General features: G+C 39.6%; 1 protein-coding gene across 6 annotated transcripts in view; it reads left to right on the plus strand.

The window, feature by feature from the left end:
- Window positions 1–22933, plus strand: part of CDK14 (cyclin dependent kinase 14) — a 342956-nt gene that overhangs the window by 47890 nt on the left and 272133 nt on the right. The window contains exon 1 of one of the 6 annotated variants that reach the window (XM_015618270.2): window positions 18531–18665. The exons of 4 other annotated variants lie outside the window; for them this stretch is intronic. Coding sequence is in view for 1 of the 2 variants with exons in the window: in XM_015618269.3 (XP_015473755.1) it covers window positions 18851–18925 (75 nt within the window). In the remaining variant the exon portion in view is untranslated. Of the gene's footprint in view, window positions 1–18530; window positions 18666–18819; window positions 18926–22933 lie in introns of those variants that run through there. One more of the 6 variants, XM_015618269.3, reaches the window with a different exon arrangement.

Below are 22933 nucleotides of genomic sequence, written 5' to 3' on the forward strand. Positions count from 1 at the left end.
TTTAAACCTCAAAGTCTTAGTTTCAGACGTCTGCAGAACCTGATTGCATCCATCTATCAGTCCTCACCTTACCAAAAGTGTTGCCTTCCTTTTTAAAATTAGTTTCTTTCTTTAAATTATTTTTGTCATTTTTACCTTCACGGCTTTTGTCCCTTGAGCTTTCCTTTAGTAAACATCTGCTAGAATTGCTTCAATCCTTTTTAATCTATCCTGTTTTTTTTTTCTAGTTTTACTGCCATCCATTTCCCTCTGTTACAGACTGGTGCAGACTGCTCTTGTCACGTGTTAGTACATTTAAATAAATAAGTGTTCCCAGTTTGTTATGGTTTTCCTATGGCACGCTCCATCAAATGGCGGGTCTCAATAACACGCTGTTGAGCAGGAGACTGGGTAAGTGACTTGAATCAGTGATTTGGAAGGTATCAGGTCTGTGTGCACAGGAACAGCCTAATCCACTGGGATGCCAGCCATTTGAGTGGGTAAAATGCAAGCAGAGGGTTTTGACTGTGCCAGCTGTGCGGCGGGGAAGCAGCTGGAGCACTGCCGGAGAGCAGTTGGCAGCACTGAGCAGGGACAGAGGGGCTTCACAGTCAGGGTGTAAACACTTGTCTAACACTGCAGTGGCTAGAGGAAGTGTTTCTATACTTCCATTATTAACTGATTATGAAAAATGGAGCGAATGTTTTAACGGTGAGCTCTGATATGACAAATAGACTAATGCAGAATGTAGCTTATTTTGGACTGCAGTGAAATCAATGGAACAGAAGAAGAGCTTCTCTGCATTTTTGGTGGCATCAAAACGTGCCACAGAGAAGTATTTTATCTATGTTCTTATACAACTAAACTGATTTAGCATTATGCAAATAGATAGGATGATAGAAAAGCATTTTAAAGACAAATGAGTGAAAGAAGGTCTAAATTTTACATTTTTTTTAGCATTATGACAAACTTTAAAGGACTGTAATTCAGAATAGTTTTGACTGGGAAAAAAAAAAAAGTTGAAAGTTAGTTGGGTGAGGTAAGAAATACTCTTATGCTGAAATTTCAAGCCAGACTGCTAACCTTTTGAATGCTGAATCAGTTTTTGACAGTAATAGTTATTTCTGCAGAATTCAACAAATTATTTTTTTTTCTAATTCTGTAACTAGTTCATTCACAAACTGGAAGGTAGCTGGTAGCTGAAAATCAGGATGCTTTGTTCTCATGTTCAGTTTATCTGTGAATATGAGCCTGGAGTGATGACATGTACCAGTTCTTCAATCACTAAAGAATAACACTGAGGAGATTTTCTGATTTCTAATAACTGCAGACAATAATGCACTTGTTAAAAGAAGAAATTTATTTTTTGTGGTTTTTCTGTCCACTATTTAAAATGGTTTTATTTGCTCAAACATCTTAAATTATGGTATCAATCCATTTTCCTTCTAAATGCTGCTTAAGACAAATGATATGGAAATAATTTCTATTTATTAGACCTCAGTTGCTCAGTTTTTAATAGTGAAACATGAATTGAAAATATGAATACATACATAGTTACTGAAGTTCATAGCTGTGTAATTCCTTGCTTTAAAGAAATTGCAGACTTAATCCAACACTTCCAGTTAGTCAAAACTGGCTCTTTTATTACCAAGTGATACTATATAGCCATTTAAGGACAATCCTTTGGCATAAACTTACTCTAAGTTCTAAAATAAGTTTTTCTGCTTGGTTAAAAGGGATGATTATAGTTCATTTTCTATGTAAATAGAAAGGACAAATCTCTGTACCTGCCAATGGCTTTTATTCTTGAAGGTAAAAAGTCCTACATAGAGATTGTGGGCTTAAATTTAATGTGTAAATAAAAGGTCTGACTGAGGACTCACAGCTCATCAAAGAAGCCAACAGCTGATGGCTCTGAGAACAGGTCACCAAATTTGCATTTGGAGGTAATTTTCTTTTTATAGCATCAAGTAAAGAAAACAGTTTTAATTATATTTATTTAATGCTGCCATTTCTCAACAAAATCATTACTTATTGCAAAATGTTTTCCCATGATGACCTTTCCTGCTTCGTATGTAACCGTGTCTGATCTGTGCTTCTGTTTGTGTAAAAACAAGAAACTCTACTTGAATAAAGGCAATTTAAAAAAAGAAAGCACAACCCTCCCATGCCTAAGAACTGAGTCTACCATGCAGGTTATATAAAATGTACACTGATAAGTAAAGTCATGACTTTTACAGTTGTGAGGGAGGTGAAACAAAGCCTGGAGTCATGTGCATTGACTTTGCTATTTGTCTTCTGAAACCTCATTACACTTTGCAAATTTATTGCCTGTATTAATGCTGATCCACTAATTCTTGGGAACTCAATGCAATGCATTTCTGCTGATTTCTGTCTGTCATTAGTAACCATGAAAATAATACTTCTATCTGGATTTGTCAGTGCCTTTCTTTGGAGCCTTTTTCCTGCAGTTGCTACTCATGAAGTCTAAGCTAAATTTTTAGTGACTTAAAGTCAGGCAGTATTCATGTTCTACTGAAAAATTTGTGAGAAAGGGCAGTGTTAGTTTTGAGAGCAGATAGAAAAAGGTTTTCTTCAGAACATTTTAAACATGAAATATGATAGAGGTTGAAATGACTTAAATTTGATTGACTGTTGGATGTAGATTTATAATGCTTAAGCTTAGGAAGCTGCACTTTAGAGCTGCCTACTCTAAAACTGCTTCAGAAGCATTTTGGTGTCACACATGCAGAATGTGCTCACACTTTTGGAGCAGTCAGTGCTTGGATCATGTTGGAACCCATGGAGAATTTCATGCTTTCTGTGCTGACAGGCACAGACCCACAAAAGAACACTGGGTTTGACCTGAGGCCATGGAAAAGGCTTCCAAAATTGATAGATAGAACTGTAACTGTGAGTGTGTAGTTTAAACAGACGTGTGTTATATCACTTAGTAGAAAATTTAGACTTCAAGGTTTTAGAATATAGTAATATATATATGTAACAAGATGGAGGTTTTAGGGCTTGCCTTGTTTTATTTTACCTTCTTCTTCATGGATTTTAGTAATATTGTGTGATTGGATAGAAAAATTTGCAGTGCTGAGCACGGGTGTTTGCTTATTGGGTTATAAGTAAAAATAAATTAGTTGGCATTTTATAATTGGGTAGTTGACACTTAAAAGGCCTTAGAAAGAGATACCTGGGGCTCCATTTTGTGGACTGTTAGCTTGGTGTGCAAACTCACTATTTGTGAGAATGCAATCTAGATAAGAAAAAATAAACAACTGAGTCCGAACACAAAAACTGTCTCTCTCTCACTCATTAATCCTGACCTTGAGGAGAAGAACCCAGAGACTTTTTCCAGGGTCAGTGATCACAGGTGTAAGGTGTAAGGTGGTGTGGAGCCAGGGAGCCTCTGAGCTGCCTGGTGTGGTGGTCTGGGAATGTCAGTGTGTCTGAGTCTGTAGGTGTTTCCAGTTAGGGATGCACTTGAGTAGGGATTCAGGAAGCCCATAGACTGAGTTAAATTTAAGAAGCTACTTTCTGTACTTTTGTTCTATATCACAACTTTGAAATTTTTCTAGTACAAATTAGAAAAAAAACAAAACAACAACCCACCACTATATGAAATGTGTTTTAAAAATGCCTGCAAGGAGCCAAGATATTATGAAGATGAAGCACTGCTGACTGACCTTGCACTATGTGCAATGTCCACACATTTCCATAATGGCATTACTTTTCCCATTAAGTTGAGTGAATTACAGCACGTTTTGTTTGAAGTGTTTGCTCTAGCAGTGGCATGAGTGAATTCTATGGCTTTTAAAATATTGCTAGTGTTCTGTAGTCGTGGCTGCTTTGCAATCAGTTGCAGTTCAGCGCTCACTAAGAAACATAATTTCTTTTTTAGAGGGAATGTTATGATAGAAGGATATCTTAATAGATCGCAATGAGTGAAAGCAATGTTTTTGGAAGGGAGATGTAAAAGGAGGTAGTAAAGATGACCTGTTTATGGTATAGTGCACAATGCCTCAGATCTAATTTTATTTCATACCTTTAATACTAATTGTTGATGCTGGTGTTAAGCCAAAGTAATAATTCAATAGCAAACCTTAAAACCCTATGGTTGTTCTGTTGAGTGGAAGACGTGAAGGTGACATCGAAGGAAATCTCATTGGATTCTGACAACCTGGTAGCGGTATAAAAATTGTATAAAAGGCCAGGACTAAATGAATGCATTAGATTTCACAGTACTTATAACCTCAGGACCAACCTGTATTCAAATACAGTTTCTTCTGGCAGAAGAAGTTATTAAACATCTGAGCCTTAATTTTCCGTCTGACGGAGAAGGAAATTAGTATTTTTCTCAGTGGATTTTGAAGACAGATTTCTTAGCACATCTTGAAGATATTCAGATGCTAGGGTATTAGGGAGGATGGCCTTGAAAATACAAAGATGAAGTCAGAGAAAAGCTATTCAGTATTGCTTGCATTCCTTTGCTCCCACAGCACAAAGAAGTTTTATCCTTTCTAATGTGTTTTTTGGATTGGTGTGGTTTTTTTAGCCTTTTGGTCAAAAACAATGACATGAACCTTTGCCAACACTAAAGTTTGGCACCTTCTTGTGAAAGAGCACTTTATTTCTGATGTTTTAAGTATAAAGGCCTTCATGAGACAGTCTAAGGAAAAGCCCTTGTTCTACTACTTGGTTCTGCTCTGAAGATACTTTACTATTGTAAAACCACACATTGCACTGCAGATTAACAGATAACTGTGCACCACCCTATCTTTTCCCTAGCTGTAATTGCTTACTTTAAGAACAAGGGGAGTAGTCATAATTTTTTATCATATTTATGTATTAGTTGGAATTATGCCAAACTTACATTAACATCTGGGTTAGTTCAGAAAGGATTTGCATGAATTAAAGCATGCCAGTCATATGTAATGTGTGATTCAGGGAATGCATATAGCACTTCAGATGTAAATTCTTACGTGTTTGTTTGGTTGTTTTTTGAGGGCTGGCTTTATTTTGTGATGGTCTTTTTTTTCACACTATGTGTGTATTAATGGTTCTGTTTCATGTATCTTCATGGACTGGACTTTGCTAAAGGAAGACCTGGCTTTGTGGGCTTTTAACTTTATATAATCAAGTGGGATTTTTTTATTTTGTCTGCTTTTTACTTGCATTTTTAGAAATCTCCTGCTAGGTGTTTTGTTCTAGTACTAATATACAGGCCTCCTAGTGCATTGTATGGAAATGGGTTCATACCTTTAATTGATATTCGTTTTTATTACTTTAACTTCAGATTTTGTTTAAAGAACATCTGTTTGATAAGGGCAGGCTTAATGTTGTTTATATTACCTGGGTTTGAAATGAAAAGCAGCAATTAAAAAATGTAAATGAATATTTCTTGAAAGTGACCTTAGGGATGCATTTGATCTGTGTTGTTTGCTACTGTTTATGCCATATTATGCAGTTTAATATTCCATGATAGCTTGCCCCCTGCCCTCTCAAAAGTTGAGCTTTAGGGAAAGGCAGTTGGCAGAGTCAGAAGAGAGGCTAAAGTATTAATTTAGCACAAGCAAATCCCAAGTCCAAACCCCTTGAAGTTTGAGATCATACGAAACATACGAACTTGGAAACTTGTATTTCCCAGGCTGGTACATGCTCTCATGTAATAAATTCCCCCTGTCTTCTGAAAGAGCATTTCTTACTTCTTATCTCCATTGAAATGGCTTGGGAAATGGCAGTGCTCTGGCCTGGCATGATCCTTGATGTGTCTGCAAAGACTGTTTCATTCATTTAGTGATAAGACATCTGCTGCTAGCAGGGAAGAAGAAGGATAAGAAAAGGCTAGTCTAACTATTCCAGTATAGAATTTATCTCATACAATACTGGCAGCCTTTGCTGGTAATCATATTAGTAAGCAGTCCTCAGTGAGCCAACATTATTAAGCCGTAATTTTAAAGATTTGAATTGCTTGACCCCTAATTGCTAGCTGTTTTGTAAAAATACATACTCAATAAGAAGGCCTATCAAAAAACTGAGTCATTTTAGTTTCAGTGCTTGTTTGAAGAAGAAATACCCCAGCCTAAAAATGAGTATAAACTTTTGAAGGATGAGATGGAGGACACCCTTTATTCATTATGCTGAGAAAAATTCAAAGTTATTCTGCTTGCTTTCCCTCCATGTTCATGAAGGAGTACAGGTGCATCCTGTACATACAGAGTCCATGTTGAGGGAGACAGAACTATTCTCCTGACTTGACATCATGTGCATTCTGCAAGCCACGCTGTTTGCAGCATCACTTTGCAGATGCCAATTCTCAGGAAAGTTAAGGACATGTAGGAATGATTGGTAATTTTAGAAATTACACATCCTCATTTTCTCAAACACTTAAAGTTTGGAAAGGGCTAGACTTTATTACCAAGATTTTTCTTCTGCTTTTGTCATTTTTTCCAGCTTTTCCTGAAATTGGCATGCAGAAAATATTCCTAATTAATGCATATTGGAGATTTGTTAAAGCATAACTGAAATTTTCTAGTGTTTCCTGTTGAAAAAGCACACTGCAGTTCCTTAAAGAACCTGTGCTAACCTACCTGTGCATGTGCTAAAGCACAAAAAGGAACTTCTGTATGGAAAGGGACAGCCAGACTGCTCCTGGACATTCCCCCTCAGGATTCAGGCTGAGGTTCCTGGAGACTGTGAGGGCAATGATACTGTTTTTCCCCTGAATATTCAGTGCTTCTAATACATGAAACACAGAATATGAAATATCCTCCAAGAAAAAAGGAGCCTAACATGGAATTAGGAGGATTCAGGAAGATAGTGGAAAAGCACATTGATGTGTAGGGGTGTGTATGGAGGGTAAAAGCATAAGGGTGGGTATGGAGGGCCAGGAGCAAAGGGAGGAACAGAAACGGGTTTTAGGGAGATGGGCAAGAGTCTAGGGCTACTGTGGGAGAAAATGATCTCTAAAATTTGGAGGTCCTTGAGGAAATTCAGATATCTTTGTGTGGAGTCTCAGTCTCCCTGCTCTGTTTCAGCAAGTAGATGTGAAACTCGCTGATATGCAGAACATACAGCTGATTATGGGATGTAAGCTGTTACTGCTGTTTAAACTTAATTACAGAAGCATGTGATCTAGTTCTCCTGTTAACAATACTGATGAGAGAGATCTATATCATCAGGTATTTTAGAGGAAGAAATAATGTTACATACAATAGATTTGAACTACAATGCCCAGTTAAAATTTACCTTTAGTTTTGAAGACTGTTTTTTGCATTTACTTTAATGGGGTTTCAGTGTTGCCATTCCTGACAAATTAATTGTGAGTCTTATAAACTTTTTTCTTGTTCTGAACTGTTTAGAATTTATCATTTATGTGACATGCTTCTTAGCATTTCATAAGTAACTGAGAGATAAAATCCATATGTGTACTGAAGACCTACATAAAATTTAATCAGGGGTGTTGAGCATATCATGTAAACTACTGCACATATTTTTATATTTTTGTTTGACCAAGTAGGGCAGCAAGACCCAAGGGTCCTCAACACATGGATTGGATCTGTGCTGCTGGTACTAACCTTCAGAGAAATTGGGAAAAGGTTGTGTCCCCCTTCCCAGACTTGTGAAAATGGTGATGAAACCAATTAGCCATCTGTGCATGTATTGTAATTGGTGGTTGGTGCTGTCACGGGTAGTTAAAGAACAACCAGCCTTTTGTATGTTTATCTCTCAACATACTGGTTGCACAGAGGTTAATGAGACTCCCCAGGAATATAAACACCCCTGGTATAAGAGTGGAGTATGAGATGTGTATTTTTATTGCAACATTTCAAATAGAAACTGTTTATTTTGCAAGTGTCAGATCTGTGTTTGGCATATGAAATTCAAAGGCAGCCGTAAGACATTTTAAAGTGATCTTTTGTTGGGATTTTTATACCACTGTGGCTTCAGTGGAATCTTTGTTTGACTTTTTCTTGTCTGAATTTTTATTGCTGTAGTAATTGCTTCTGCTATTACTGTCTTCTTACATTTTAAATTATTTCTGTAACCTTTTCTGAGGACAAACAGATACTCTATAAGACATTTAAGCCCTCAATATTGTAAGTTCTAAAATCATTTAAGGTTTTTTTTCAGTCATTTTTGTTAAAATTTTGTTAGACAGCAGCCATAATTTTATGCTGAAGTACCTGAAGAACCTGCAAAAAGGTTCTCCCACTTCTGTAGGGAATCATACCTCAAAAGAGGTGTTCTGCAGCATTTACATTTCTGAGGCCTTCAAACTTTTCCTCAGTTAAACTTTAGGTTGCAATTTGTCCTTGTCTAGAGGAATCATAATTTATATGTTATGTAATTTATATGTTATGATGCTTCTCCTGCTTTAGACTTCTTTTTCACTTACCATTCATAACTAAATGCACTACTGGTTTTTATGGTAGAACTTTTGTTTTACTCCTGATGCTGTAAGGGGTTTTGTGAACACAAAAAAATGCTTCTCTGTCTATTATGAGTCTAGTAGAGTGAACACCTATTTTAATGACTAAGCTGATAGGGCAATGCTAATTTTATTTCTAAGTATCAATTAGGAAGACATCTTGCTATTTGGAAGAACAACAGAATAATCAAGCATTGGTGACTCTGCTTCTTACAAGAAGTTTCTAAGAAAGTGTGTTCACTGCTACATAGTTTAGTCCATGAACTCTATGGCTCACGTTGTCTCATTTTTTGAGGATTTATTGTTTTTTTCTAGGGGAAAAAAAAGATAAGAGCACATTATTATCATTCTGTGTGTAGATACACATGGGATGTCTTAGATTGTGAGAATTGTTGCTTTAATGGGATTTGACTTTGCTTTATGGTACAGTAAGCATATTTTTCATTGTAATATTCTGCTAAATCAGTCACAAATTAAATATAGTACCAGGTTTGGTTTTTCCCCCCCAGAAGATTTTGCAAATGGGTTTAGTGCATCCATGAATGGAAGAGAGCTGGTGGACACCATAGGGAGGCTGCTTGTGATCATCTTTGAAAGGTCATGATTATCAGTCCAAGAGACTGGAAGAAAGCAAACATCATCCAGACCTTTGGAAGGAGCAGCAAGGAGGATGCAGGGAAATACCAGCCAGCCTTACCTCAATCCCTGGAAAGGTGATGAGCCTCTCAATTTGGAGGCCATCTCTATCCATATTTCTCTCACTGTTTGGAAGCACACCCCTCTCACACCTCAATACTACAGAAAGCTCTCATGCAAAGCTAAATGAAGTGTTTTGTAGAGGTTTTGGTTTGAAACATTGTGCTGTAAATCCTGTAATGGTGATTTAAGTGGAAAAAGATCTCCATTCACAGCCTTCAACCAGTCAGTTCTATGGAATCATTCCCCTTGTTTGTCATATACCTTAATTTTTCTCTTTCCTCCGATTCCTAAACTTGATGCAAGAGAGATAGATATAAGCTAGATAAATTAATCTATATATTTTTCCATGTCATTTAACCAAAAGAAGTTTCATTTGAATTTGAGTTTGTTAAGACTGAAACAGCATGTTTTCTTTAAAATTTCCTTTCAAGAAATTAATGAAAATCTGAAACAAGGTAAGGAAAATTCTTTTCTCACTCTGAAATCTATATTTTTCTCCTTTTAAAATTATTAAAACTTTGGAGGCTTTTTTTTATAGGCCACATATTTTCCCTTGAATAAATCTTTTGATGTATAAATCCATCCCAGCTCTCTGTAGGCACTGTGCTCCATCACATGAAAATCCATGTTTTTGTCCTTAATGAGATGATAGGACAATAGGGAGTCTGTTTTAGAACATGCTGTAATGGGGTTCAGCTGTAGAGGTGTGGAAGGAGATGGTCTGGAGAAGGAAAAAACGGCTTAGGTGAAATACTCTGTGAGGATGGGTGCTCTGTGAACATTTAAGCTGCTGCAGCTGTACCACCACTAACTGTATTTCGCAGAACTATTTTTAATAGTATGTGGAAGCAGCTTTTTTCTCTTGTCCTTTCTGAAGTTTTATATCTTCAGCAGCTCACTCCTCCTGAGATGCTTTCTATTTTGCACCTAAGAAGTCCTGGGAAAATAGATAAGCTGCTCAACATGCATTAAACCTTTATCAGCTTCTGGACTGAAGTGCCCTTCAGTGAGAATGCCCAGGTGAATGCAACCCTCTTGTCTGAATTACTGAGATAAAAGAGGACAAGAAAAGCAGTCTGCAAGGGGGTAGTGACCCAGACAGTAGAGGGTTTTATAGGTCAAAACCAATCCTTTGTATTTAATCAAAGGATAGATGAATATTAGTGCAATACCTGCACTTCTGGTGCTTATTTCCTTTGGGTGCTTGACTCAGCATTGCATCACTTTGAGATTTGACATGCCTTTTGCTGATCATCATTCTATGCCAATTTAATTAGTAAAGAACAGCAGCATGGGTGACTGCAATGAAATGCTTTTCAATTAGGTAGTGCACCCTCCTAGACAAATACAGCTGGAAGGATGCTTATAGAGAGCTCATAGCTGCTCCTCATATTTTATCATGAGAACCAAAAATATCCTTAAATCAAAGGTTACTTGAATGTTTCTGTTTGGTTTGTTAACCACTTGTTTACTGTCATGTCATGTCCCCATCTAACCCAGTGTTTTCTTATCATCAGATTTTCCAGCCATTGTGATTTGTGTGATGGTTATACATCTGTCACATGTGCTGTGTACACCATGCAGAACTAGTAAGATATCCATTTCTGAGACTTAAAGGGGAATAGCAACTAACCTTCCAGGTAGGACATAAAGCCATGGAAGAGGGATGAAAAATTGAGGTATTAAAAAAAAAGTTATTTAGTTCAACTTCCAGAAGTTGCCCAGGGATATTGTAATATAGATTATTGGGATGATAAAATTATAGTAGTATTTCATGCTGATATGTATCAACCAATGCATATGAAGAAATTAACTGCAGCTATGCAAGTCTATTGGCAAGTCTAAGCAAATTACATTATTCTGGATAAGAATTGTAGGATCATGGGACAACAGTGTGAAGATAGTGATTAGGCAATACTCTGAAAAAGTAAACTTTCAGAAACAAATAGGAAAAGAAAGGCGAACAAAACCATAGCTGTCATGAAGTTATTGCAGGAATACTGTTTTTATAAATATATTAAATATTAAGCCTTGTGAAACAGAAATTAAACAGTCCATGTCCTTCCTGAGCTGGGCACCCCAGAGCTGGGTGCTGTGTTCCAGGTGGGATCTCTCTCACCAGAGCAGAGCAGAGGGGCAGAATCCCCTCCCCTGCCCTGCTGCCCACGCTGCTTTTGGTGCAGCCCAGGACACCTTTGGCTTTCTGGGCTGTGAGTGCACATGGCCAGGTNAGAATCCCCTCCCCTGCCCTGCTGCCCACGCTGCTTTTGGTGCAGCCCAGGACACCTTTGGCTTTCTGGGCTGTGAGTGCACATGGCCAGGTCATGTCCAGCCTCACATCCACCAGCACCCCCAGGTCCTTCTGGGCAGGGCTGCTCCACATCCCTGCATCCCCCAGCCTGAGTGGGTACTGGGGTCACCCCAGCCCAGGGGTCCTTGGCCTTGTTGAACCTCATGAGATTCCCATGGGCCACTTCTTGAGCTTTTCCAGGTCCCTCTGGATGGTATCCTGTCCTTCAGGCTGTCAGCTGCACCACTCAGCTTGGTGTCATCTCCAAACTTGCTGAGGGTACACTTGATCCCTTCATCTATGTCATTAGTGAAGATATTAAATAACATTGGTCCCAATACGGACCCAAACCCAAAGCCTTTCATGTGAGTATCTCAAAGTGAAAATGAAGGGAGGCTAAACTCCAGTGCTTTCATAGATGAGAATTTTGGTGCATGACATATTTAAACTTGAGAAAGAGATGAAGGTGAACTCATCATTTTGTGTTTTAATTCATTTCTAGAAAGCTTTTTTCTCCTGGCTAAAATACTGCAGATGACTTTGAAATCGGATATCACTGATCTTTGTCCTTCTATGAGATCAGCTGTAGCTCATATGTAACTCAAGAATGAAACATTTTTAGGGATTCATCCCTGGGATTTATACTTGTAGATATTAGAAGCTATTCTTAATTCTTTATAATTATCTCTAAAGAAAAACTTTGTAAACTCTATCTGTAGTATTCATTATTAAAATTGGTGTTACAGAAGTATTACTATCCTTTACTGGTTAGTGGGTTGTTTTTTTTTAATTTATTGGTTTTTGGATTGCAAACATGAGTATTGTCAGCTCTCTGGGTGTCCTGGGTTACATTGTGAGGTGTAACCAAACTATGTATTCTACTCCTATGTGTATTATTCCTGATGAATAATCACCACTGTTAATGGTGGGTCGTTTGCAGCAGTGCACATCCAGCCCTCAGGCTGCAGACTGGGTGTTTGATAAGGGAAAGAGGGGAGCCCTTGGTGCCTAGGTAGTGTTTGTCTCACAACTTGACTCAGCCATGATAACTACACCCATCCTCTCTGCCAATGGGCCATAATGACTCAACAGCCACACTGGGCAGACGTGACCTAGGCCATCAAGGACTGCCCAGAATATCCTATGACTTGCAGGATTACATCATTCCATTGTGAAATTCCCCACTCTGGAGGAAGTGCTGGCCATTCCTGCCTGAATCTGACCATATATCAACTGGGCTCTTCAGGGGCTTGGGACACCACACCATAAGAAGAAGCTAATCCTGGGCATGCCCACACCCCTGGGCTACGTGCTGGGGCTGGGCTGCAGAGCCACAGGTTCCACCACCCACTCTGACACCACCCTTATGGTGCCAATGACCCCATGGATGACCATCATGCCCTGCTGGGGAAGAGAACTGTGGGGGACCAGCTGAAGCAGAACCAGACAGCAGATAATGAAGATGAGAACTTGAATGACACCAGTTATGATGATTTCAGTGGCTACACTGGGAGCTGTCCTCAAGCGGCCCCTATGAAAAAGGGGATAAAGAAACAGATGCTATTTATACAGCTTTGGATAAGTGGATGGATGAAGGCAGAAAGAGAGAAGGGAGCAACAAGAAAAAGAGGAAATAGGAAAATACCATATGGAACAACCTAAAATTCAGCAGCAGTTCTCAGACTTGAAACTGAAGTTAGCAGAGGTTTCTGAGGAAGAGTGGCTGTGTGTTCCAGAGGTTGGTGATGCCAGGAACAAGCATGAGAGGAATCCTTGGTACAAGAAGCTAACTCCTCTCCAACAGCTTCTTTGCAAATCATATACAGTCGGGAGAATCATACTTCTGTGGACCCACTCCAGACACAGTTTGGTGGATTGAATACTCCATGTCCAGGGAGTATGCTATACCCAGGAGGAATGATGTGAGGCTTGATAACACATGGGACAGGTGAATTGGATATGAGGAAGATTGGCAAAGCCAGGAGCACCTTGATGGATATGAGGATAAGCCAGGTGTCAGACTGTGAATGGCCAGACTGTAGTGGACCCTAAAGGATTGGGATTCAGACTTGAATTCCATGATTCCCACACATGGACGACATATTGATGATAATATCAGAATAGCCTGTTTATTCCTGAAGTCTGTCCAAGAGACCAATCCTCATCATCCACCAGTCTGGATAGCATCCGCCCAACTGGAGGAGGTCACTGGCAAACTCCAGGTGGCTTGCAACCACATCATGCGTGAAAAGAATAGAGATCTGCCCTAAGCTTACTGAAGATGTTTGGTTGGAAGCTGCTTGGCTTCAGCCTGGAGATACAGCCAAGGCTGTTGTGACCCAGGCTGTCCAGCACCTTCCAGTCATTCTGGATTTATATCAGAGCAGCAGAGCTGGAGATGAATATCTGTGCCAAGAAACGTGTCCTGAGGAAAGCCCTTGAACATGTTCCAAACTCGATGGAAAAGCAGCCATGGAACTGGAGCAACCTGGGAATGCCAGGGTCATGCTGAGCCAGGCTGTGGAGCCTTGTCCAGCCAGTGCTGAACCGTGGCTGGTGCTGGCAAGGCTGGAGACATGTGAAAATGCTCATAAAGTCCTTAAGAAAGCCTGGGACTGTTACTTCTGGGTTACTGCTGCCAAACTGGAGGAAGCCAATGGAAACACCCAGATGGTGAAGTAAATCACTGACAGAGCCATCACATCTCGTGTGTGGAACACACATCTAACATCACATCTAACAGTGTCAACTCAACAGGAAGCACCACATACTGAGCAGTGCACAAGATACTGAGCAATGTGATAAAGCTGGAAGTATGGCACATGCCAGTCAATCATGCAAGCTGTGATTGGGATTGGGATCAAAGAAGATCAAAAACAACCTGGATGGAAGATGCAGACAGTTAGTTGCTCATCGTCCTCTGGAGTGTGCCTTAGCCATTTATGCCTATTTCTTGCAAGTTTTCCCAAGCAAGAAGAATGTGTGGCTGGAAGTAGCCTACTTTGAAGAGAACCATGGAACCAGAGAATCCTCAGAGGCTCTTTAGCAGAGAGCTGTTGCTCAGTGTCCCAAAGCAGAAGTGCTGTGGCTCACAGGAGCCAAATCTAAGTGGCTGGCAGGAGATATGCCGGCAGCCAGAAGCATCTTGGCCCCTGTCCTGTCACAGCCCCAGCAGTGAGGACATCTGGCTGGCTGCCATGAAGCTTGAGTCAGAGAACAATGAATATGAAAGAGCAAGGAGGCAAAGGCTCACAGCAGTGTTCCCACAGCAAGGGTCTCCATGAAATCTGTGAATTTGAAATGGGTGCTTGGGAACATTGCTGCAGCCCAGGAGCTCTGTGAGGAAGCCTTAAAGCACTATGAAGACTTCCCCAAACTGTGGATTACGAAAGGACAAACTGGGGAACAAAAAGAGCTGATAGAGAAAGCACAGAAGGCTTTGTAATCCAAACTGTATATGGAATCAGTCCCTAAATCCACAAAATCTCTTTTTTGTCTTAAAATGATTGGCACTATGTTGCATTGTATTTTGTTTCAGAAAGTGACTTTTTAAGTGATGTTCCACCATACCAGATAATGCATCTGGTATAGTGCAAATATTGGTATTGCAAAGCAAGTTTAACAGGATGTTGTGCTTGGAATAACTTATCATGCATTCCATTGTGCAATATTACCACTGCTTCACTTGCCATCTTAAGATAAAAAATATTTTCTTTGCATTCAATACATTTGTGTCACTGCTGGATTGTTTCATCAAGGTCATGTCTTCTTGTACTCTATGTATTCTAGCTCAAGCTAAACTCATACTTCTCATTTTAAGGAAGGGGGTTGGTCATATTTTATGGTCACCTGTGATATCAAGGATCTGAACTGGGCTTGGACAGGTGTTCTATCCAGCACTCAGTTTCTGGACATAACTTCTAAAATGTCTTGTTAAATATTTTCTTCATGAAATATTATCAGTGGCTTGTGAAGTGGCTGGCCAGATGTCTAAATGACTGTCACAAGTGAGTAAATTTTCAAAAGTGTTTATTTTTTCCTTGTATATTGAGTCTGCAGTAGTCAAAATGGAAAGGTTTGTGTTGAGAAGCAGTGGCGCTTCTCAGCCATGCATTTTCTTCTGTGAGGAGAAAATGGGCTCATATGTGTGAAACTTTTTCTAGTTACTGCATTTGGTTATTACCTCTTGGAGAGGAGGGTGGTGCTGGCTGCCTTTCTCCCTTGCTCCCTTTCTCCCCTCCTCTCAGATGACTCACTGTAGACTAATGGAAATGGGACATTACTTACACGTTAATTTTATTAGTGTGCAGTATGACCACACAGAACAGAAGTAACTACTGGCATTTTTAAAATACTCTGTATTAATAAATGATGGATTGCATTTTTAGTTAATTGACCATCAGAGCTGTGACATTTTGTAATTTCTCTGTTTTAAGTGTAGCAATTTGCTATCATCTTGAAAAGCTCCAAAGATAACTCCTTATAGGTGAAGAACTGCTCCCAAGTGCCACATAGCATTTTGCAGTTTGCCCTGGGATGAAAGTGTTGGCAGGACTTAAAGTACTGATAATGTGAAACCTGTACTTGCAGCTGGCTACCCTGGAGAATTTTAAAATCTAAATTGAACTCATCACAGCCGGGCAGGGAGGAGAGTGTCCTACTCTGCCCTGCTCTGGAGCAGCCTTACCTCGAGTACTGGGGCAGCTTTTGGGTGCCCAGTATAAGAAGGATAAAAAAGTATTAGAGAATGTCTAAAGGAGGACTGCAGAGATGGTGATTGACCACCTAGGGGGAAGCGCTGTGAAGGGCAGCTGAGGTCACTTGGTCTCTTGAGCCTGGAGAAGAAACTGAGGGGAGACCTCATGGCAGTCTACAACTTCCTCAAAAGAGGAAGCAGAGGGGCAGGTGCTGATATTTTCTCTGTGCTGACCAGTGACAGGACCCAAAAGAAGGGCATTAAGCTGTGTTGGAGGGGTCTCAGTAGGATATTAGGAGAAGTTTCTCTGCCCAGGAGGTGGCTGGGCACTGGAACAGCTCCTCAGGGAAGTGGCCACAGCATCAGCCTGACAGAGCTCAAGAAGCCTTTAGACAACACTTTCACATGTGGTGTGATTCTTGGGGATAGTCCTGTGGAGGGTTAGGAGTTGGGACTTCAGTGATCCAGGTGGGTCCTTTCCAACTCAGCATATTCTGTGATTCTATAACTTTGTAGGCTGTTTGACTTGCTTTCAGTCTCTGAGCCTTGGCCCAACACCTTGTTTGCTTCTGGAGTGCAGTTCTCTGTTTCTCTGGCTTGCCTTTTTTGCCTTCTGTATTTCCTCTTTCCATGGCTGTCCACCACTTTTCCCTGAATGTGGTGCCTGTCTTTTGGCACACACTGGTCTCTGCAGGTGCTTACTCACTATGTTTTTTTCTTTTTTCTGAGCATCCTTCCATCCTGTTCTCCCTCAGCCTCAGACAAATTTATTGTTGACTGAGTAAAGCCAAGATTTGTAAACATTATAAAAGCATTTTCTCCTAATTTCAACGGGAAGCTCTTATTCATGCTTTCTTCTGAGCTTCACACTTGAGAGAGAGGAGAAGAAAATTTTATTCAAGAGAGTGGAAGTCATATTTTTTCAGGAGATCTGAAGCCACCTATCTGCTTAGAAACCAAGTTGACAAACTGAGAAGTCTGGAGATGCTCCTGTGACTGAGGTTGGGTAATAGATGAGGGGAAAAGATAACAACTACTACATAATTTTGGAATTGTAGAATTATAATAATGGAATATAATAATTATAGAATTTGCTTATGCCATTCAAGTTTTATATGTCACTGGAGCCACTGATGCTAGGTTCAGGTGTGAGCCTGGAGTTGAGAAGTATGTCAACATGTGTAAGTCTTGGTGACGGTGGTGGGACCTGAGCAAATGAATTGAATTTGAGCAAACTCTGCTTTCTTCAAAGGAACTCTACAGGGGAGCCCATTTCCAGTGGTTCTGTGATGAGGGTCACTGGAGCTGCCCAGGGTGTGAGCCAGGGCTGTGTTTTGCCTGCTAGTTCACTGTACCTGATCATTACATAAAAATGAATAATATCTCAGGATGTTGAAGATGCCATCGCAGCTGAGCTGTATGCTTTTCCTCCTGAAGGTTTCACTGATGTACACCTGTTACTATTTCCTGTCCTAGAATAGTCTGCCCAGTGCTCCCCCAATCCCAGGAGGTTTCTGGGGAGCCAGGAGCCATCTGAAGCACAGGCCAGCAGGGGTTGCTGTAGGAGTAGGAGATGGAGAAGATGCGCTGCCTCCTTTTTGGAGAAGCTCTCTCTGAGGGTTTGCCAGGGTTTGCTCCTGCTGCCCTCTTTTCCCTCCTACCATACTCAAGCTTTCTTGGGCTGAGTGGTGGATTCTCAGCACGGAGTAGGTGTCTGTTGCTTACAGCTTTGTGTATTTTGTGCATTCATAAATTAAATACTGAGTTTCATCCTTAAAATGCTGAAAGTAACTTGAGAGTTTATATTTTGACTCAATAAATTTTAAATGCTTTTTAATATTTATTGTTTATTTAAAAGTGGATAGTAAAAGTGGATAGTGGTATTCATAGTACGTGTTTCCAGGGGCCCATAGATGATTTTTATAATGTCATTTTGTCACTCTAGAACTTGCTGATATCTTTCAGGACTGGGACAGAATTGAATTGGGAATGATTAGTTTCATCCTTTTATTGAATGTTGAGTTTTTCCCCTTAATTCCTGTGAAATCACCATTAGCTATTTTGGCTGCAGTTCTGTGTTGGGTTGAGGCAGTGCTACACTGTAAATCAATATCTTTTCAAAAAGACTGCTGTAAATTGCCTAGATAGCATATGCATGGTTACTTTGGCTGCAATGCTGCTGCAGAGCCTGGATACTCTGCCTTTCTGGGAACTCCACAGGCAAGTCCATCATATATTAAAAAAAAAAAAAAATCTTTTTAGAAAGAGCATAGTATTGCTGATGAAATTTAGACAGAGAAATATTGTACCCTCGGTGCTCATCTGTACCTTTTACATTCTACTCCACTGGGATTACCCTGTCTTGAGGGATTTCTTTGTTTGCTGCTTTAGATTTCCCCCTTTCTTAGCTGTAGTACAGCCGTACCATTTCAGCTTGCTAGTGCAGAAAGATGTTGTGAATTCAGTTGCTGAATGAGCCCGGCCTGACTGCAAACACTAACATTGCTAGAGAGATGCCAAAGAGTTGCAGGTGAATCTGACCTGATCTGGGCAACAGCAAAACGGTAAGATGGGGTTTGTGTAAATCTCTGGGATTAATTGGGTGCTGGGGTTTCCTGTTTCAACCTGAAGCCTGGTTATCACATGCTTCCAACTTGAGCAGGATTCATTCTGTGCATGTCAGGGTGGGTTTTCTCAGGAATGCTTAACATCCAGGCAGAGGGAGGCGGTGGGAAGCTGGGAACGCCACATGAGACCTCTCGGCAGCCACCCTGGTGAGATTCCCCAGCAGTACTGCCTGCGGTTTGTAAATACCAGGGAAAAGGTAGGGGAAGGCTTAAAAGCGATGCTTTTCTCGGTACAGCTTTGTATCTCTCTCTCTGGCAGCCTTATTTATAATTGTATTAAGAGGATAGTATGGGCAATTTTTTCTGATACATGCTTGGCTGAACGCCCTCTGGGATGAGTGAGTGAAGGACGTGATCAGCCACTTTTTCATCTCTGCTAACAAGTCTGTGCATCTTGCTATATCTGAATAAATGTCTATAGCAGTTACAGATTTGCTGGGTGGTAGAAGATAAAATTAAAATGATCCTTTATAGATACGTACTATATCATGGATGTCAGAATATTTTTTTGCCTTGTTAACCTCTGTCATGATTTTATTTCTCTTGCATGCTGTCTTTATTTAATATAACAAAAAGTGAGGTAGTCTTTTTAGGTAGTCATTCCTGAATGCTTATGTAGGAGTGTGTTGACAGCGGTTTGGATCTTAGTGGAATATTTCAACATATGAAAGCTTAGAGCAGCAGCATATTCAGGGAAAGAGAGGAAGAAAAGAGCAGCAGATACCATTAGTACAAGACAGAAAGATTAAAATGTGACCATAGTATGGAATTATTTGAATTATTTCTGATTCCTTTAACTGACAGCTAGTGTGTTTCAGTTGTAGATCAAGCCAAAGAAAACTAACTCTCAACAGAAATCAATTGGAGCTGAAAAAAAAATAGTATTTCACCATATGTTCTACTATTTAAAGGAAATGAACTATGGTAGTAATGGTAGAGTGATGAGAGATGGTTTTTTGCTATTACTAATTAAGGACAAAAGCAAAGGGTCTTTTTTCTAGAGGAGAATGCTTATCTTTATGCAGCATGTGAATTATACTCCAGGAAGAGATCAGTTGTATATCAGTGTGGGATCAAATAACTAGTTTGACAGGGATTCATGTTTCCTTTTTTTGTACTTGCCAATTAAAGGGTTCTTCTTCTTTGTCACTGAATGTGATTAAAGGGTAAAGATTCAGTCCTACATCAATTATTTTCTGAAGGTTTCATTATTATTTTGCTGGAGTTCCTTCTTTAAAAATGCTGTATATACTGTGATGTAAGTGATGTGAAGTGGTCAGTTTTACACTGTATGCCACCTTAATTCACATAGTTTTGTCCTCAGAAAGTAGAGATGCTTTTTTTTTGTTGTTGTTATTGAGAACTACCCATTTTGTATTATTTTTTATGATTTTTTGGGAGATTTGCTTATGTTGTCATGCCTATTAATAAATTGCAAACCGTTGTTTAATGCATAGAACTAATCCAACCACTTGTGTTTGCCCACATATTGTACAATGAATGGAAGTACAGGCATGAGGGATTTTTTAAAAACAAATTTTAAACTGTATTTTTCTCTTAGTGTTGTCTTTCATTTACTTATGTATATGAAATTTGTTGCTTCTATCATCTTTCTAGCTCCAAGTGTTTCTTTTCCCCAAGTCTAAAGTCATCATCTCTAGAGTTCTCGCATTTTGGTTTTCTGAGCTTAAGAGAAGAATAGAATTGTGGACATATTTTATTCATAAATAATATTCCCTGTGGTAATACTTAGTTAAACACAGATCCCAAATTAACTAGCTGGAAAACTTGACTTAAAATGTGCAAAATGTGCCCAAAACTTAAGAACACAGATGGGAAAGGGAAGTAATACATAGTTGAATAGGCAGTTATTGCCAGGTGCTCTGTGAATATAGAGATCTTTGTGTGAATCAGTTTTGTAATGAGGCTGGGGTCTGTCACAGCAGGAAATAAGGGATTACCTGAGGAGTGAGTGTTTGCCATTGTCTCCTTAATGACCCTGACTCTAGGAAGAAAGAACTTCAAGGAGCTGTAGCTGAGCAGGCAAAATATCATCAAGATATAAGTGCAAGGTTGGCCAGCCATTGATGTCCTATAGCAAATATAGTCACCTGTCCTTTTGGGGATTTTTATTAAAAAATAGTAAATAATAATAAAAAATTATTTTTTCTGTGTAAATCTTAAACAAAACCAGTACCTAAAATCTCTAAAACCAGATCTGCTCCAACAGGTTTTGACATTTTCCCCTCACACTGTTAGCACTGGTGGGCTGTTTGGAGGGCTGACCTCTGGGCAGGAGCTCTGTCTGTCTCTTGTGCCTCCCCGAGCCCCCACGAACGAGAGCACGGATGGAGGAGCCATGGAGAGGCTGGGATTAGGCTGAAGAGCAGGGGAGTGCCTGGCTGGTCCCACAGGGCAGCTCTGCTGGGCTCCAGCTGTGCAGGGAAGGGGTAAGGCATTATTTTGCTTTTTAAGGGAAATCCTTGAATGGTGCCAGTGCATTTGCCCCTGCAGATTTTAGTGGCTGCCCTGGGTGGGTGTTCGGGGTCAGCAGGAGTTTGCTGGGGTGGGAGTGTGTGTGAGTACTTAGCCTGGGGCAAGTGGGAATTTGGGCTGTCATATTTGGCAACTTTGGTATAAATGTGAGTGCAGATGTGCCCCTTAAAGGTCACAGGAACTGCTGAGCAGATCCAGACAGCTCTGTTGGGGTCATTTCTCTTTGAAGTCCCAGAAAGGCAAAAATACTCAGCTGTCAGGGGCTGCTGTACACGGTTTGTAAATTGGGTTTGATAATACTAGTGTTAAAACGTTCTTAAGTGTTTCAGGTATTGATATAATGATAATTACAGTTTATAGTCCCTGTTGAAATGGAGTATCCTAGCAAATATTACCTGAAACAGCAGAGAGCCTGTGCAATATCAGTTCTCCAAAGCCTGTTTCTGAACTAAAGAAAAGAGTAGCTGGTGTTCTTAGTTTGGGAAGAACAGGTTAATTACTATTTTTTGAACTTGAGTTCCCTTAGATAGGTCCATACTGGCTTCCAGAATCTTTGATTAAGTTTGTGGGTTTTTTTCTGCTAACAGGTTAGGAAGTAATGTACTGATCATGTTAAGAATCGGACCCTTAAGGACTTTATTTTTCTTAATTTTCTGAATTATTAACTTAACTGTTATTATAATGGTAATGTCAGGACAAGTTCTCCCAGTAGTAATTCCATTAATCCTTAAGTGCTCCTTCCACCTACATGGTGACTTCTGTGTTTTGTTATGGTTCAGTGAATACCTTTCTGTAGCTGCTTTTAACTTCTGACATAAGTGTATTGTATATTGTCAGAATCATTGATTATATGCATCTCTTTGACATGTGGCATATTTTTCACTGATATCTTTCATTCCACTCCCTAACATAAGCCTACATATATTTCTGTATTTAGCAGTTTAGCAAAAAGCAAGTAGTGAAATAGTAATTTAACCTAGTACTGAATGCTGAATTCAGGGGGGGTGATTTTGTATTATAAAATTTTTAAATCAATCCCATAAACACATAATTTTGCCTTTGCAGAAGTAACTTCTGGGCTTTCTCTCTATTGTTGCTGATCTTGCTCTTTTATTTGTCATATTCATGGGTGGATGGGCTTCTCTGAAGCTGCTGTATCAGGTCTGGACTGGCCTGCAGAGGACATGGAAACAAGCAGTTTTATCTGTTAGTTGTCTCTGGTTTGGTGTGCTAGTCAGAAATGGTGTGAAAAGTGTGAGTGGAGATTTCTCTTTTATTTTTCAAATATTTGTAGGATTTATTGTTGCAATTTGTGTACATTAATTCTAGAGCTGAACTTGCTATCTCATCCTGCTGACTAGTTCTGTTGCAGCTTCTAATTGAAAAATAACTTGATAAATTTAAAGTTGATGTTATATAAATGTAAAATAACCTAAGCTAGTAAGAAATATCATATCAGCAAGCTTTTGATCCAATCTGTATCATTCTATTCAGGAAACTGAATAGAATTTATGTCAGTTATAGTTCAGTTTTGCTGTGTTGGATGTTTGTAATTTAATGTTAAATTGTATACAACTTACCTGAAGAGGAAAATACCAAATGTTGCCAAGTGAACAGCAGGGAAGTAAAACCATTAGGAAAAGGCATAATATCTATTTATATATTGTGAAAGCTCAGCTTCACTTAATTCATTTTTGATGCTTTTCAGT

This window comes from Parus major, chromosome 2, assembly GCF_001522545.3.
Source record: "Parus major isolate Abel chromosome 2, Parus_major1.1, whole genome shotgun sequence".
NCBI lineage: Eukaryota > Metazoa > Chordata > Aves > Passeriformes > Paridae > Parus > Parus major.